General features: G+C 34.5%; 1 protein-coding gene across 1 annotated transcript; it reads left to right on the forward strand.

Annotated features, from left to right (window-relative positions):
* The first annotated feature begins 1,573 nt into the window (after positions 1-1,573).
* On the forward strand, positions 1,574-6,477 carry LOC130746207 (uncharacterized). Its single transcript, XM_057598759.1, has 8 exons — positions 1,574-1,879; positions 2,290-2,820; positions 3,093-3,249; positions 3,729-4,014; positions 4,268-4,340; positions 4,414-4,504; positions 4,809-4,891; positions 5,585-6,477. The coding sequence occupies exons 1-8, from the start codon at positions 1,832-1,834 to the stop codon at positions 5,804-5,806; spliced, it is 1,491 nt and encodes a 496-aa protein (XP_057454742.1). The 5' UTR covers positions 1,574-1,831; the 3' UTR covers positions 5,807-6,477.
* Positions 6,478-16,514: the final 10,037 nt, after the last annotated feature.

Genomic DNA, 16,514 nt, shown 5'->3' on the forward strand with positions numbered 1-16,514 from the left:
CTTTCGTGGGTCTCATTAGTTAGGGCCGACCGGATGATCAAATTAGACCCGGCCCAAAAAGGTGCAAAAGCACAAGTTAGTTATCCTCTTGCAAGGCTTTGTCACCAAGACTTTTCCGCTCCAAGCGTTGAGGGCAGTTATGTTGACCAACTATAGGTCACAAATATCCTATTGGGTCTAAGGCGAACAAGTTGTTCGGGACGACCAAGCATTCATTGACCTGAGTCATCCTCCCTTCACTCCTCTGAGCAAGAAAAGCGCCCAAGTACATCCTCCTAGCATGCAAGTAAATGTCATTAAGTGTGATTGCGCAAATCACTCTCCCCATTAATGTAATTAATAGGATCCTTGATCTCTCCAATTCCTTATGTATACCTCAATTACCTCCTTATTGTAATATTGATCAAACAAGACGTTGACTATATAAGAAACTTCTTCATGGTTAGTAAAATCGTGATCAGCCTTCGAGAGACTTAACACATCGTTACGTATCCACTTACTTAACACAGTTCAACTAATTTTCTGTTTTAATTATCAATGACTTCAAGTTTTTTTTTTCAAGATCCACTTGTACTTTTCTCAAGGTATCCCTAAAGCCGGCTGTTACAAAACTAATCTCTTCGAGCCTCGGAAATCACATTAACACTTTGTTTGTTAGAAGAGAGATAGAAGAGAGAGATGCAAGAGAGAGAGAGATAGGAGAGAGATGGAGGAAGTTACCTTATTTGATGGAAGAGAGGAGGGGGGAGGGGGCTACCGAGGTGGGGCCCACCCCTTTTTGGGTCTCTCCAATTTGAAGAGAAATGGAATAGTAACAAGGGGGCTGCGTTTTTTTTTTTTCTACTTTTGGCTACTTAGTGGCGGTTTTAAACCACCACTTTGTTCCTTTTTTTCAAAAAAAAATTATTTTAGCCAAAATTTAATCTTTTCTCTCTCTTTCATCTCAGTATTTCTCATCTCTCTTATTTATCTTTTTCATACCAAACAACCTCTTAAATACACTCTATTTTTCACCTATTGACCTCCCGCAACAAATGAATTTCCATACACATTGGCAAAGAGTCAAATCTTTACTAAAATACTTAAATACTTAAGGAGTCTAATTATTTACTTTGCTACTTGCACTTTGATATTATATACTTAATATCCACCGCATAAAATAATAATAGATCACACAAAAAGAGAATGAAAACTGGTATTCAGTTCAGCACAACCGATTTTATGACATAGCGTGAATAGCTTGAACACGCTTTCGTCATGTAACAGTTATGCGCAACATTGCAGTGATTTACAAAATTATTTATTTACGTGTTGATTTTTGAACATGAGAAATGCTAATAATACTTTCTTTAACATTGTTTTTAACATTCATTTTAATCAGTCATAATTTATGTAAGATCCACTAAATTATATGAGTTTCCCTTCCATTTGGTGAGACTTATATGAATTTTAAAGAGAGTGAAAAAAAAATGTTAAGCAATTTTGTCATGAACATTGAACACAGAGTTAGAGTGCAAAATTTGGGACATAAATAGTTAATGCTGAGAATCCGCGGCACAGTGAGAAAAAAGCAAGTGTATGTGGAAGTATGTGAATGATAGAAGGACAAACAAGCTAGCTAACCCACCTTGTTTCATAAATGCTTAACTTTATCCCAATTCAAGCCTATTTCCCACTCACAACCTGAAAGGTGCCAAAATTGATGCACCAACCACATTTCTAAACATTACCAGAGCATTGTTCTCTCATCATTGCTATTAATTCTTGGTTCCAAGGACCCAAAATTTCATTTCTATGCTTTGTGGTTTAATTTCTTGCTCTGTCATAAAAAATGAGTGCTGAGAAGGAAAAACTTGATGCAGCTTCATCCATTCATAAGGTACTACTTATAGCATGTTCGGATCAGTTTCTCTTTTCTTCGAAAATTAATTATGAAATCCAGAAGCTAATCACAGAAGCTTCGCGCTTCGCTTCTCCTGAGAATGATTATGACTTCGAAATTAATTATATAAGGATTTCCAAACATGCCCTTACAGTGTTTGTTTCACCCTAGTCTGTATTTTATATTCTGATCTGATGGTGCTTTTTTCATGCTCTTAGCCCAGTTTATAAAATATTGTTGTTGTTATTAATCCAATTGTGGTGTAGTTTGGTGGGTTTTGTTCTTTTTTGTTTCAAGATGACACTTGGATCAGGAGATTGCTTTTGTTGAATTAATTAGTATACTTTATAGAAGTGGAAAACAAAAAGATTACCACTTATTTATCAGTTCCGTGATGGTATTTATAGGATGTTGATGATGATCCAATGGGGGTTACTGATGAATCTTCAGATGTTCATCACCTGAAGAACCATAATCTTCTCCTGGAAATGCCCTCCAGAATTTCAGAAGACTCTTCTTCTTCTGATTTTGTTGCAATAAGGATGCCATTGACGCCGAGTCCAACCCCTACTCATAAGAGAGTGAATTTTCTTGTGACTTCTCGCTCGGTTGATGCTCCAATGAGTAATAATAATAATAGTATTAATCCTGGGAATTCAGCATCAAGAGGCAAATCATCCATAAGAAGCATGTTGCCAAAATTGAACTTCAAGCACCGGAGATCATCATCAGATATTGAAAAGGCTGTTTTAACTGCTGCAGCCCCAGAAGAAAGTTCCTCCTCTGGCCCTGAAGAGAAGTCTTCAATCTCAAGAACAGTGTCCCTGACTAAGATTTTTACTCCTAAGATTAATAGAACCTCATCATTACCGGTGGAAGAAATTGGCCGCGCAAACACAGAATCTGCTCTGGGTGGATGTCTTGGTGGTTCTCCATATGTAAGATTTCAAGCAAGTAGTGCTAGTAATAAAATCTTAAAATAACTCTTTTATTTGGGTATATTTTCTTTTCATTAACAAGTAATTTAAGCATATTAGGACTCAAAATATTTGCTGGATTTCTATAATTCCTGCATATTTTTTAGCTCAATGATTTCTTTCCCTTTTTTTGGGGTGCTATTTCTGGTTTTCAATTGCTGCTGAGTCTTGCATCATAAAATTTGCTTGCCCTTTGCTTTTCACTTATGGGATACTATTTGATTCTTTTGTAGAGAAAAGAGGGGACTATAGCTCGCACGCGTTCAGAGCCTGTGGATAACCAAGAAAAAAGCTTAAAGAAAATGGACAAGTATTACCGAATTATTCATTCCAGCCCTCGAGTTAAGGAGTGGAATGATTGGTTGACCATGTCCAAGGCAAAGGATACTGGTATTGTATTATAAGCACTTGAATAAGCAGTCATGAAAAGTAATAAAATTTTCATCTCAAATCTCTAACAAGTAACAAGATTCCCTGGATTGACATGGTAATGAACTTATGATATGCATTGCCAAGTATTAACAGTTAAGAAAAGTATTAGCAGAATATTTGTAAGACTAGTTTCTGAATGAAGGTTGAAACGCTCTCTCAGTGTATCTTAAAAATAGCTAAGCGCGTGTTTGGAAATACTTACACAATTGATCCTAAAGCAAGAATCAATTCGGTGAGAAGCTTCAGTGAGTAGCTTCTAGATTTCAGAATTGATTCTTATAAAATAGAAGCTGATCCAAACATGTTATATGAAAGTTTTTCTTTTTTAAAAATTTTCAGCCTTTCCTTCAATGCATCTTCATTCAGCTTCTAAATCTAAAACAGTCTGTTTCTAGTTCTATATGAAGTTATTGACTTTGAAGCCTTTCTTGGTGCAGAAAATGAAGATGATGGTGAAGATATAGCTGAAGAGGAAGCTGTGTGTAGGATATGTATGGTTGATCTATGTGAAGGAGGGGAGACGTTCAAGATGGAATGCAGCTGCAAAGGTGAACTTGCTCTGGCTCACCAAGAATGTGCTATTAAATGGTTCAGCATCAAAGGTAACAAGACTTGTGATGTATGCAAGGAGGAGGTTCGTAACCTCCCCGTCACTCTTTTGAGGATCCAAAATGTTCAAACTCAGAATACTGGAGCAAGGTCTCAGCAGGAAGATGACTTCAGGCATGTGTTGTTATTTTCCTTTGATAAAGATCATCACTGGTTTGTGATGTATGAGTTATGACAATAAGCTTCAATTGGCTGCTAAATGGATTTCAAATAGGATTTATGGCCAACATGTTTATAGGATCATACCAAATTATGTTAATAATCATTAATTACCATCCTCCATTCAGTTATAAATTAACCTAAATTTAGCATTTCTTTTCCCTTGTTGCCACTGCTTCTTTCAAATTAATCTGTTCAAATTCAACAGGGTTTGGCAGGAACTGCCAGTGCTTGTCATTGTCAGCATGATTGCTTATTTCTGTTTCCTTGAGCAGCTATTGGTAAGAATAGAAGTCCTCTCATTTCTATCAAAGTTACGGTTCTTTTATAGCCTCAGTTATTCAACTTCTGCAGGTTAGAAAAATGGGAACCAGAGCAATTTTCATATCTCTCCCGTTTTCCTGTGTACTAGGTCTACTCTCCTCCATGACATCATCAACCATGGGTATGTTTTCTGAAGGCCCTTGATAAATATTTTCAAGATGCTTTATCATAGTTTGGTTGATAAATCTAAAATGTTATGGGAGAAAAAGAACATTTGGTCATTTGTGCAACAGGCTGACACACTAGCAATTGAGATATATGATTGTTGAACATGATTTACAGGAGATTGTATTGCCTAATTGATGAGTAGTTTATGACAAATATTTGGGGGGAGTTCTTATTCATAATATGTTTTTATTTTGGCTAATTTTGTTTGTATACTAATATATGCTAACCTGTCTTTTTTTTTTAACTTTGTTGTCCAGTGAAGAGCAGCAATTTCATTTGGATTTATGCAGCTGTCCAATTTGCTTTGGTGGTTATCTTTGCACACATATTTTACTCCTTGGTAATAGATTTTGATAAGAGCTAAATTCTTGTTACCTCAATTTTTTGCATGAAACCAAGATTGATAATATTATTTTGAGAAATGAATTGTCAAGGGGATCAACCAACCAATGAGGGTTGTATCAATTGGTAAGAAGAAGCTGTTGAGAGAAAAAAGTTGGGATCACATTCTGCTTACAATTATAAGCAAAGCCCACAGGCTTGTTAGTTTTGGTCATTAATACTAATAGAGCACTTACGAGATTTGGTACACATGAAACTCTTCTCTAAGTTTTTAGGGTAAGAGAGTTTCTTGGGAGATGCAATGGAACTTTATATTTTCCAACCTGATTCTTAAAGTGTTTTGATTCACAAGGGCCTATAATTCAAAGTACGGTAATCCCAGAAGCTATACTTTGTAGCTTCTTCATAGAAGCGGTTATGAGTTTGCTAACTGCAGAGCTAAACACACTCTAACAGAATTCTGACTTATTGATATCTAAATTCTAAGGCCAGTTCCATGCATGCTTAATTGGAAAAATGCAGGGATTTTGATGATAAGTTTTAACTAATTGCAGCCTAAGTTCTTTTGTTCTCTAACATAGAGTTTAAAACCACTTCCCTCAACTTTTGGTAGCATGACAATGTGAACCAAACTCCTAAATCAAGAATAACAAACATACTAACTTCATTCAATTACCCTGGTCAAGTGCAGGTTAGTAAGCAAGCAGTTCTAACAATTCTTCTAGCATCATTTGCTGGGTTTGGCGTGGTGATGAGTGGAAGTTCAATTCTCGCGGAGTTTGGCAGATGGAGAAGAAGATGGCGCACTTTATCAGAGCAGCAGCATCGTTCTCAAGCGACACAAGGACAACACTCTCAAACTATAAATACCTCGCGTTCAGGCCTTCCCAACCACAGTGGAACTGTGGTATAAAATCAACAAAACTCAAATCAGAGCTGAATTGAAGTCAGTATTGCTTCTTTCATATTGTTACCAAAAGCTAAGGGATGGAACAAAACTGGTTGTCAATTTCTGTTGTGTAGAGGATGAAACTGTAGCAGAATTTTACTAGTATGCATGTACATGAGACTACATTGTACAACTACACTGTAACAGCAGAGAATAACTTTGTACTAAGCATAAAACACATCCAGGGTTTGATAGTATAGGAATTAGAGTGTCTCATTGCAATTTCACCATGCTTCCTTGCTTGCGATTCAGAAACGGCCGCATAGCTCTCACCAGAGCAAACCTAATGACAAGTTTGATTCTACGGTTAAGAGCCTCATGATCACTTCTGAGAATAAGCTACAATGTGTAGCTTCTGGAGTTACTGTGTTTTGAATTATGTACCTATCGTCAATCCAAACATGCTATAAATGGAGGGTAAAGGTGTGTTTGCATCAAAGGTTTTGAGAACATTGTGCTTTTGTTTATGATGGTTGTTTGCTTCCGTCAGATCGTGCAGGTTCAACAGTTGTAGACCTAGCCTAGTGGCATTAAATATGATGGTTATTATTTCTCTACGTTGTGGATTATGAATTGAAGGAACACTTCTGTACTTGTACTTCAACACTAAGACAAGCATTTAGAATTAGAATTTATATGTAGGTATGAATAGTGAAAACCGTTATCTTGTAAATACTTGGAATTCAATAGAGGAGAGTGAATGTTCGGTAGTCTGTTTGGATTGATGGTCGCCACACAATTAAAAGCATCATATAGTCAGGGGAGCTAGGATTTTGATATCACTGGAGCTAAGATCTAGGATTATACTCTCAGCGTTCCTAATTATAAGACCTAATACAAAAAATGCGATTATTAAGAAAACATTAAAGGTGCTTGCTGTGGTACCTTAATTTAAATGGGGGTATGGTACCTTAAATGATGTAAAACCTCTTTATATCCAATTTTTTTAACTTCTTAAAGCCTCTAGCACCATCATTCATGAGCATTTTAGTAGATTATTTTATAATCTTGTCGTTCGCCGGACACCAATTTTCATATCTCACCTTTATTGTGGTTAATAACTCTCTTGTTCTTACATTGCATACATTTCCACTTCCACCACTAGATTCTGAATTAAAAAGAGCTGCAACAACCGGCATGACGTCTAAGATTTCAAGCAAAGTTAAAAGGTCTAACCTTCTCTGTTTTTCTGCCCTTCAATTTCACAATTTCATCTAGTCGGGGTATTGTACCCAAAAAAATTTCAGGGTACCACAGAATTTCCCAACATTTAAATGTGTCTAATTAGTGTATTAGTTTTTTAAAAATGCATACATTCCTCCATATATACCCTTTGTCATTTTCTCTCACGAATTAATGGTAGGTGGTAATTAAAACTTTGAAATTGAAAACACACAATTAATGTGAGGGGTATATATGGAAGAGTAGAATACTTTTTGTTAGATTATTGTTAAATGTCTTATATTTAGGAACGTGAAAATTTTAAAACTAAGTCTTATAATTAGGAACGAGTGTGAAAAATATTGAGATATTAACTACTTTTTTTTATAAGCAGAAGATATTATTAGATTAAATACAAGAGATACTAACCATCATATACACGTTCAAAATAAATCATCATATAAGCATCGGCAAACAAACAACAAAAAATAGAATAAAGTAGAATGAAACAACAGCGCCCTCTCAAAAAGTAGTATAAAAGTAGCATGCCAAAACTAAGAACCAAGGAGAAGCTCTCCATGACAAAAAGTTAGGGGCACACAAGTACCCTTATATTTTAAATGAAGATGAAACCTGCAAAAGTGCATCACATATGTGGTAAATTTTCCAACAATCATGTAATCAGTGAGAAAATCATATTTCATCTTATTATGTAACCTTATTTTTATAACTTTCATATTTGAAAAGACACGTTTAGTGGTTGTTATTGACACATAAAGGAAGGCGTTTACTATGCACAAGGAAATACTTGTGCGTAGTTACACTATGTACTTTTTAACTGCTAGTGCAGGTTTACATGTAATTTCTTTATTTTTAAAAATTCAAATAAATATTTAAAATATTAGAGTATGATTAATGAATTAGTAAGTGAATAGATTGTCCTCTTCCTCCCTCAACCTTTCATCGTCTTCTCCCACCCCATTAGAAACCCAACCCAACACTACTGAAGCCCCACCCAGCACTACTGAAGCGCTTCAAAAGAAGCTCACTTTCTTAGTTTCTTTACTTCAAGAACCATTGAATTTGTAAGGAATGAAAGAATGAAGGATTTGCATTTGCAAACACATTTCAAGCAAATAGCACAATTCCATCAGCCAAAAAGAATTTTTTTGTCATGCCAGAACTTGTCCAGGAAAATAAGTGGCAGCCAAAATCCAGTTTTTTCAAATAGGAGGGATGAATATATGTGGCAGATACTGATGGGGATGGAAGAAGACAAGGGAATATTTAATCTAATAATATCGCTTGTAAGGTCGTCTCCCTTTCCTCCTCAAACTTGTCTTCCTCTTCCTCGTCGTTATAGGGACGGCGGATATGGCAACGATGGTGAAAGTGTTGTTTTGGTTAAAGAGGTGTTGTGTTACAAAAAGATACCTGACAAAATGCAAGAAGTGTTTACGTGTGATGTTGAGCACAACTTGGCAACTTGCACAATGGTGATTAACATACTACATGTTTTGGAGATGATTGTATAAGAAAAATATTAATTAAAGTTTGTAGCTTGTCTTCAAAAGTGATCATGAGACTTATAACTACGGAGCCAAACATGCATGCAATATCTATGTCTCTATGAGTAATATTATATCCCAAACTATTATTTTACCTTATAACTTAGAGAGGTGTTGCGTTATGAAAATAATCCAGAAGAAATGCAAGCAGTGTTTACGTCACTACAGGAAATGAATGTTTTCAGTGTCCTTTGCAATACAAGCTAATAATCAAATGAATTTCCCAGTTGTGCACTCTGGTTTCCGGAAAGATTAATTGCGGAGGAGGAAGTGGACGCTAAATATGCTAGAATAATTCCAAGGTAATCCTCTTGCTGTATCTTTTGTTCCCCAGCACTAGCTACCTAAGTGTTCCTGAAAACTCTCGCTCTGCAAGAGAGAAATTGATTGCCAATGAATTATGGCAGTTGAATTTAAACTGTTGGCCGGAGTTCATTGATGCCGTAATTATACCATTTTTTTCTATAACTGTTTATTTTTATAGGCACATTGCACTCATCAGATCTAGGAAAATTGTTTTAGGAGAGGTCAGATAACTATAAAGTAATGCAGTGATATACATAAGTGAAGTTTAAAAAGAGAAGCTTTTGCATGTATTTCAGTGTATCTTATATGTTTAAGCTTAAATTTTTAAGCTATCATGACATGATCATTTTTTTCTAGAGTTGTGTTGTACACCTGTTGGATTTAATATCTATGAATGATAGATCTCTGGTGTTTCTTTAAAATAGTTTTAGGCACAGTGGTTCTGTATTGCAAGGGGGAATAAGTATGTACTAATATCATATATGTAGACTCTTTCAAGTTCACTAACTATGTTTTGGTTTGGTGTTTTTCTGTTATATTTGCGTAGGCTTGGAGCATGTGGCTGAGGAGGCATGTCCTGTTTTTGAAGGTTGGAAGCCTAAAGATTTAATTTTTTTTACTTTTGCTACATACTGCATGAATGACAAACTCAATCTCTAGCTTTTTTTTTACCAGTGATATGTTTGTTTTTTTACCCCAATTTTAGTTCTTCCTTGTTGTGTTATGATTTTATTTTGCAACTGAGTGAGTGGCGGTGGTTCGAAGAACTACGACTGGAGCCACCGTCGCACATGGTGGTGGTCATGACCACCATGGTTTCTTCTTCAATCAGCTTTATTCTTAACTTCTTTTCAATGCTAATGTTTTGAAAATAACTGATAAGAGAAGAAAGAGGAAGCTGATTCCAAATTTGTACGTGTTATATATGTTCAGTGGAGTGAAATATAACATAATAAAGCACTTAACTTAATGGAGTTTCTTTTGAAATATTGCAGGAGGCATTGGTATTAAGGGAAGTGCAGAATGGTTGATGAAAGTAATGTAGAGTATACCATTCCTGTTCCGAAAACCCATGAAGGTGCTTCAACCAAGTTATCCATAGAGTGCTTGGAATGGAACAATATTTAGCAATATTTAGCAGCTTTTTCAGTAGAAATCATTTCCAATTGTTGTTAAAAATAGTTAGTCTTACAGTTAATACAATTTCTTTTGGATGTTTTCATATGCAGAATCCGTAGGGTATTTGAGCTATCATTTCAGATAACGAGAGGGAGAAGAATATGTAGTTTGAATATTTGTGAGTCTTTATCACACCCAAGGAAAAAATTGAGCTGGACTTTTTTGCAGGTATCATACTTATTTTTCTGTATTTCAGTTTTTCTGCGATGGTTTGAAGGATTGATTACAAGAGTCATTTTTAATGACGTTTTAAGCGCCCCCCTCCTTCAAGTATAAATAATCATTGAGATTGTTTTGTCTCACAATATGCCCTTCTGTAATAATAAATTCAAATTGCTAACTACCTCCATTATATTAATAAACTCAATCTCAAACTTATTTGAGATTATAATTAATACACTATCCCAGTTCATAATAAAGATGTTTAGTTCTTCGAAATTGAGGATAGGTTGTTTTCAAGCTACATTTTCAATGTTTGGTATGCAGGAATGTGATTGCAGTTCTAAATGAATTGAAAATTTCTGAGGTAAACCCCAACGACACACTTTCATGGTTTTTATTTGTAGCAACATTTACCTGTCACGGCTTACATACCAATCACTTGAATTATGGAGCTGCTAAATGTTTCCTGCAGCAACCGTACCATTGATTGACCCTACTGTATTTCTCATTAGACTATAGGTTGCTAGCTAGGTTTATTGGAATCGCTGCGCGTGCAATACCCATTGAAACATATTAGAGATCTTTCAATGACTCATATGAGTATATGATGCACCAGGTAAACTCTGCCTAAATAGCAACAACGTTAGGAGATGAGTCCAATCTGTAAGATCAAGTTTTGATCTAGTAGTACAACTCTATGTTTTGATGATTACAAGTTAACTTTTTAGTATGAACAATTATGGTACTCTAACGTGTTTTCTGAGTGTGCTCTTCACAGGTTCTGACCTTAACATAATCTCACACAAATCAGAAGCACTTTGCTTAAAGAGTGACCCTAGAAACGCTTTCAATATCTATGTTCAATCTGAACAGTAGAAAGGCTTCAGAAGTTCTGAAGTTTATCAAGCTCTGATGTTGACTCAAATCACTTGAAGTTCTGAAGATCCAGACGTTCTGATAACTCAGACACTCTGAAGGTTCAGAAGCTCTGACGGTTTAGAAGACTCTGAAGATCCAGAAGCTGAAAAGTGAAGACTTTGAAGTCCAGAAGCAAACTGGCTCTGAAGACCAAGTACTTCTCCTCTGAGTTCAGAATCAGAAGGTACAACGGTCAGAGGATTCATGCTTCCCTCTGACTCTGATCAACAAGCTTCACAAGTTCCAACACGAAGCATTCCTCTGATCAGAAGTCTACAAGGTTAAAGGTCAAGTCACTATCCAAAGTACAAAAGCAAATGTACTATCCTGACGACCTAACCTAACATACTCAGCCACAACAGAAGCTGGAAATCCCAGATCTGCCCTCCAACGGTAACATTCCCATGCAATGTTCAAACCCTAATCCTTGGAGTATATATAGAGGCTGAAGACTGAAAGATGCGGTTGGAAGAAACTCATACGCGCAAGCTATATTCAAATCTTCTAAGCATTCTTTCTTCATTGAATTCATTGTGTTTACTACAAGCTTTTAAGAAGCAATTTCTTTGTAAACAATATTTTCTAAAATAGTTGTTTAGTTTACCTTTAGGAGATCAAGGTTGATCGGATCCTAGAGAAGACTAAGAGAGTGAATCTTAGTGTGAGCTAAGTCAGTGTATTGTTAGTCACTTGTAGGTTTCAAGTGCAGTTGTAACAATTATCTGATTAGTGGATTGCCTTCATTTTAAGAAGGAAGAAATCACCTTCACGGGTGGACTGGACTAGCTTGAGTGATTCATCAAGTGAACCAGGATAAAATCCTTGTGTGTTTTTCTCTTCTCTTATCTTAAGCACTTTACTTGTGTCTCGAAAGATTTGTTAAAATCTTAAGGTGGAAGTTTTATTCTGAAAAACGCTATTCAAACCCCCCCCTTTCTACCGTTTTTCATACCTTCACAATCCGGGTAAGCCATGTGATTATTTGAAGCTTCCTGCCCTTAAGTTCGCGTGGAGTTTTTACTTGCATTTACTGATACTTGTAAATTTCTTTTGATTTTGCTTTTCTATACTCATTTAGGTTTGCAAGATTTGGTTTTGTTTTGCTTTGATTGTATACCACTAAAAGTCATTCCTTTCTTTGAAGTGAATGAAAGTTAATTTAAATTTATATTCTTGGTAGGTTTTGTTTGTCAAGTTATATTCTTGGTAGGTCATTTCTTTCCTTCATTGTTGTATCTTTGTAAACATAAACCCATTTTCCAGAGCTCTTGCTCTATGATTTATGGTAATTTTGAATTTATCGGTAAATCAAATTAAAGCAGGCAATGGTAATTTTGTTATTGATAATCTTGGTCTCCCTTAATGAGTTTATAAGCACGAGTAGTAAGTACTCATGGGTTAGTTTAAATCTGATATCTTACATTGCCTAAGAATGACTAAAAGATGATTAAAATCTAATTGAAAATATAGATAAGAAGTATTTCACTTTGCATGCCTAAGGATGACTAAAAGAGGATTATAATATGATTGAAAATATAGATAAGAAGTATATCACTTTGTAGTTTTTATTGTAATTAGAATTTGTTTTTATGGAACTGCAGACTCTGAGGCTTGAGACTCCATTAAAGTGTTGCCAAACTATTGAAGGATAAGTCAAGGCAGCAGTTGAGCCCAAGCTGGGTGTTCGCTGACTAAAATAGTTGTGATGGCTAAATTTTCTTTTGCATATATGGTGTATTATAATGTTTAAGATAAAAGAGAATACTTAGAATCCCTCTTATTTGAGTTTAAGAAAGAGGAAGCTCCACTTGTATATTTAGAGAATTTTAATCCTTTTACTTATTGATTGTAGTTAATGTAAATTTTAGGTGGCCTTTTGTTGTTTATTTTTTTTTTTAATAGTCAAGGTATTGATTGATATATTCAATACAATAGACAAATTCTCCGTGCAACACGTGGGTAAAAAACAATAGTTAGTATGAAATTAGCTGTAAATTATATGCCAATTAGCTCGCAACATTTTATAATTTAAATCAATTTATAGCTGCAGTTTAGCTTTAAAATTGCTGCCAAATTTCAGAACATTTCCCTGCCAATTAGCTAGGAAATAGCTGGTAAATTTCCAAGTGTCTAGGAAATCAAAAAATAATATAATATATTGCTACAATTTAACCCCCACATAGCTAGAAAATTCTTCAAATTTGCTACAATGTAGGTGCCAAAAAATTTGGAAGACAATCAGGCTACCAACATTCTGGTAGCCAAACGCTAGTTTTCTTGTAGCTAAACACCTTTGGCTATAAATTTGCTAGAAAATTGCTAGCAAAATTTTGGAGGCTAATCTCTGAATTTCTTGTTGTGCTTGATGTTGAGCGCAACTTGCAGAATCGATTAACATATGGAGATGAATGGATATGAAAATGATTATTTAAACTTCATCATTTCATAGTAAATTTATTAGGAATACAATTCTTCAAGATAAAGTAAAATTTATTTTAACACAATCTTAAATCTTGGCAATACTTCTAATGTGAATAACATGATCAACATTTTTTTTTATAAAAATAACTCTAGTTGTGGCTTTTAAAGTGACCATTTGCATTAGATCCACTAGTACCTAATGCTAGGCACAACAACTCCAGCTACTTTAGGGACGCCACTGCCCAATCCATGTACTTTGGGCATTTCACCTACTACCCCAGGAACTCCAGGAGTTGGTTCGGGTTTAGGAGTGGGTTGAGCGATAATGGGAGGACGGTTGGGGGGAAAAGGTGAGGTACGGGGAGGAGGGAAGGGTTTAGGTAAGGGAATGGGAAATCCGGGAACGGGGAAGGGAAATCCAGGAATTTTAGGAAAGGGAAATCCGGGAGATCCAGGTGAGGGAAAGGGAAATCCAGGAATTTTAGGTAAAGGCGCTGCAGGTACGGGAAATTTAGGTAAGGGCGCTGCAGGTACGGGAAATTTAGGTAAGGGCGCTGCAGGTACGGGAAATTTAGGTAAGGGCGCTGCAGGTACGGGAAATTTAGGTAAGGGCGCTGCAGGTACGGGAAATTTAGGAATTTTAGGTAAAGGCGCTGCAGGTACGGGAAATTTAGGAATTTCGGGCAAGGGTGTTTCAGCTATGTCATTTTGATTTTTGACAACCTCATCAACTGCAAACATATGAACCATGAATAAATCAAATGATTTTTATCAAATTGACGTGAAAATATTAATTAATGAATGGTTTTTATGCAAATTTTTATATACAAAGGTAAGATGAGTGCATGAAAAAAGGATAGTATATGAAAAGGTGAGTGACAGATGTCTGTGAGAATTGAAAACAAAATGCAAACTCACTTGTTCTAGATATTGAGGAAGACTCAACCAAGTCTCTAGCAGCATATGATGATGAGATCAAAACAACCATGGCCAAGAGGCCTATGATGAGTAGTAAGTTTTTCATAGGAACTACTTTTCAAAAGTAAAATAAAAATAAGAAATTAAAAAAAAAATATGATGATGAAAGATGTGAAATTCACTGGGGAAGTTTACTCCTTATATATAGGAGAAAGAGCTAGAGAGTGAACGAGATCCCAACACAATATTGAGAATAACATAATAATTCAAGATTCTTTGAGAACTGAAAATTAATTGAGTCAAAAATTGTTTATGCAAAAAAAAATTAAAGTACATTAATTATTTAATATTAAGGTTAAAAATAAATACAATAAAAATAGGTATTATATTTACTAAATATGATAATGATATGGTATCCATAAAGATACAGCAATGTGTAGAATATGTACATATTCATCACAAAGGTTAATTTGAAACAATAATGTATATTTTGATTTAAACGTGCCATTCAAATGTTTGCCCAATCATCACATTATTAAATATTAAATATTACTATAAAATAAAAATAAAAGTAATAAGTAATACTATAATAAACTATAACTTTTTTCCAATTACACTACGCGATTTAACTACACCATAAACTACCTATATTCACTATGAGGGTATTAATTAAAATTATATACTGTAAAAAGTAAATATTAAATTTAAAGTAATATAATAATGTATATTCATATGATGATAATTATTGTTTTAAAATTATTTCATAAATCAAAACATTATGATAAATAAATTAAGTTACTTATATATATGATTTGCAATATTTCCTTGAGAGCTCGCTCTCAATTCGTTTTGGTAATACAATATTTTTCTTTCTAAAAAATATAATTTGAAATAATTTTTTAGATTATTTTATTTATATATTGTAATTTATTTAATAAATATATAATTTATTTAAATATATACTTTATTTATAAATATATTCTAATTTATTTAATATGTCTCATGGCCTGGAGCTAATTGAGGGTGTCTTGTTTATCTTCTTTGGATGATGAGCCGTAAAGGAGGAATTTGCTGGCAATGTTACTGTTCCATTGTTTCACATGACCTAATTGGTGTTAAGTACTCTGTTTCTGGCTTTTGATGTATTTTTTAATTTGGGTTTGGCTTCTTTGGACTTGGATATTTGGTTGGCTAAAGTTTGTGGTACTCTTTTTTCTTTACTAGGGTTTTTTCTAGTAAGGTTTAATGAGACTCATTCTTTGGCTAGCCTTTCAAAGGGTGTTTCGTCTTAATATTTTCTCCATTAGATGGTTGTTTTCATGGGGTTCTTTGTTGCCCAATAAATTTTTTTGTTACCAAAAAAAATTATTTAATATGTAAATTTATGTTATTGAAAATAATGATTATTACCTTGTTGATTGGATGTAAAATTTATTATAGAAAGCATTAATGATATTAATTAATTACTGCAATGAAAACAAATATTCATCTTTTTCCTTTTTTTAGGTTGTTTCGAAATTTTTAGAAGTTTTTTCTCTTTGTCTTTCTCTTTATCAAATATATAGTTTTACTTTTATTAATAAATAACTAGTGTTTTTTTACCCGCGCGTTGCACGGGGAATACGTCTATTGTATTTGATACGTTAATTAATACCTTGATTATTAAAAATATATTAAACAATGGATGAAATAGAAGACTCAGAAATGCTAAGCAAAGTTGACATAAAGACTTCTCTTATAAGCCTGGTTGAGATCAACAGGAACTCGTTTTACATTCTTCGTGAATATGAAGACAATAACACAAATCATAGATATAAGGAATTAGCAACAAATTAATCTTAAAAAAAATGAATGTGATAGTAGCACAAATTAGGATTGTGTAAGATAAATCATAAAGTATGACATTATTGTGTTTATTCCAACTAAGTAGGGATGACAATGGGTAGGGTACTATAGAACCATCCTCATACCTGCGTTTTAAAAAATTACCTGTTCTCGTCCCCATACTCGCGTGGGTAGCAACTCGATGCTCTCCACCT

The sequence above is a fragment of the Lotus japonicus genome, chromosome 3, assembly GCF_012489685.1.
Source record: "Lotus japonicus ecotype B-129 chromosome 3, LjGifu_v1.2".
Classification (NCBI taxonomy): Eukaryota; Viridiplantae; Streptophyta; class Magnoliopsida; order Fabales; family Fabaceae; genus Lotus; species Lotus japonicus.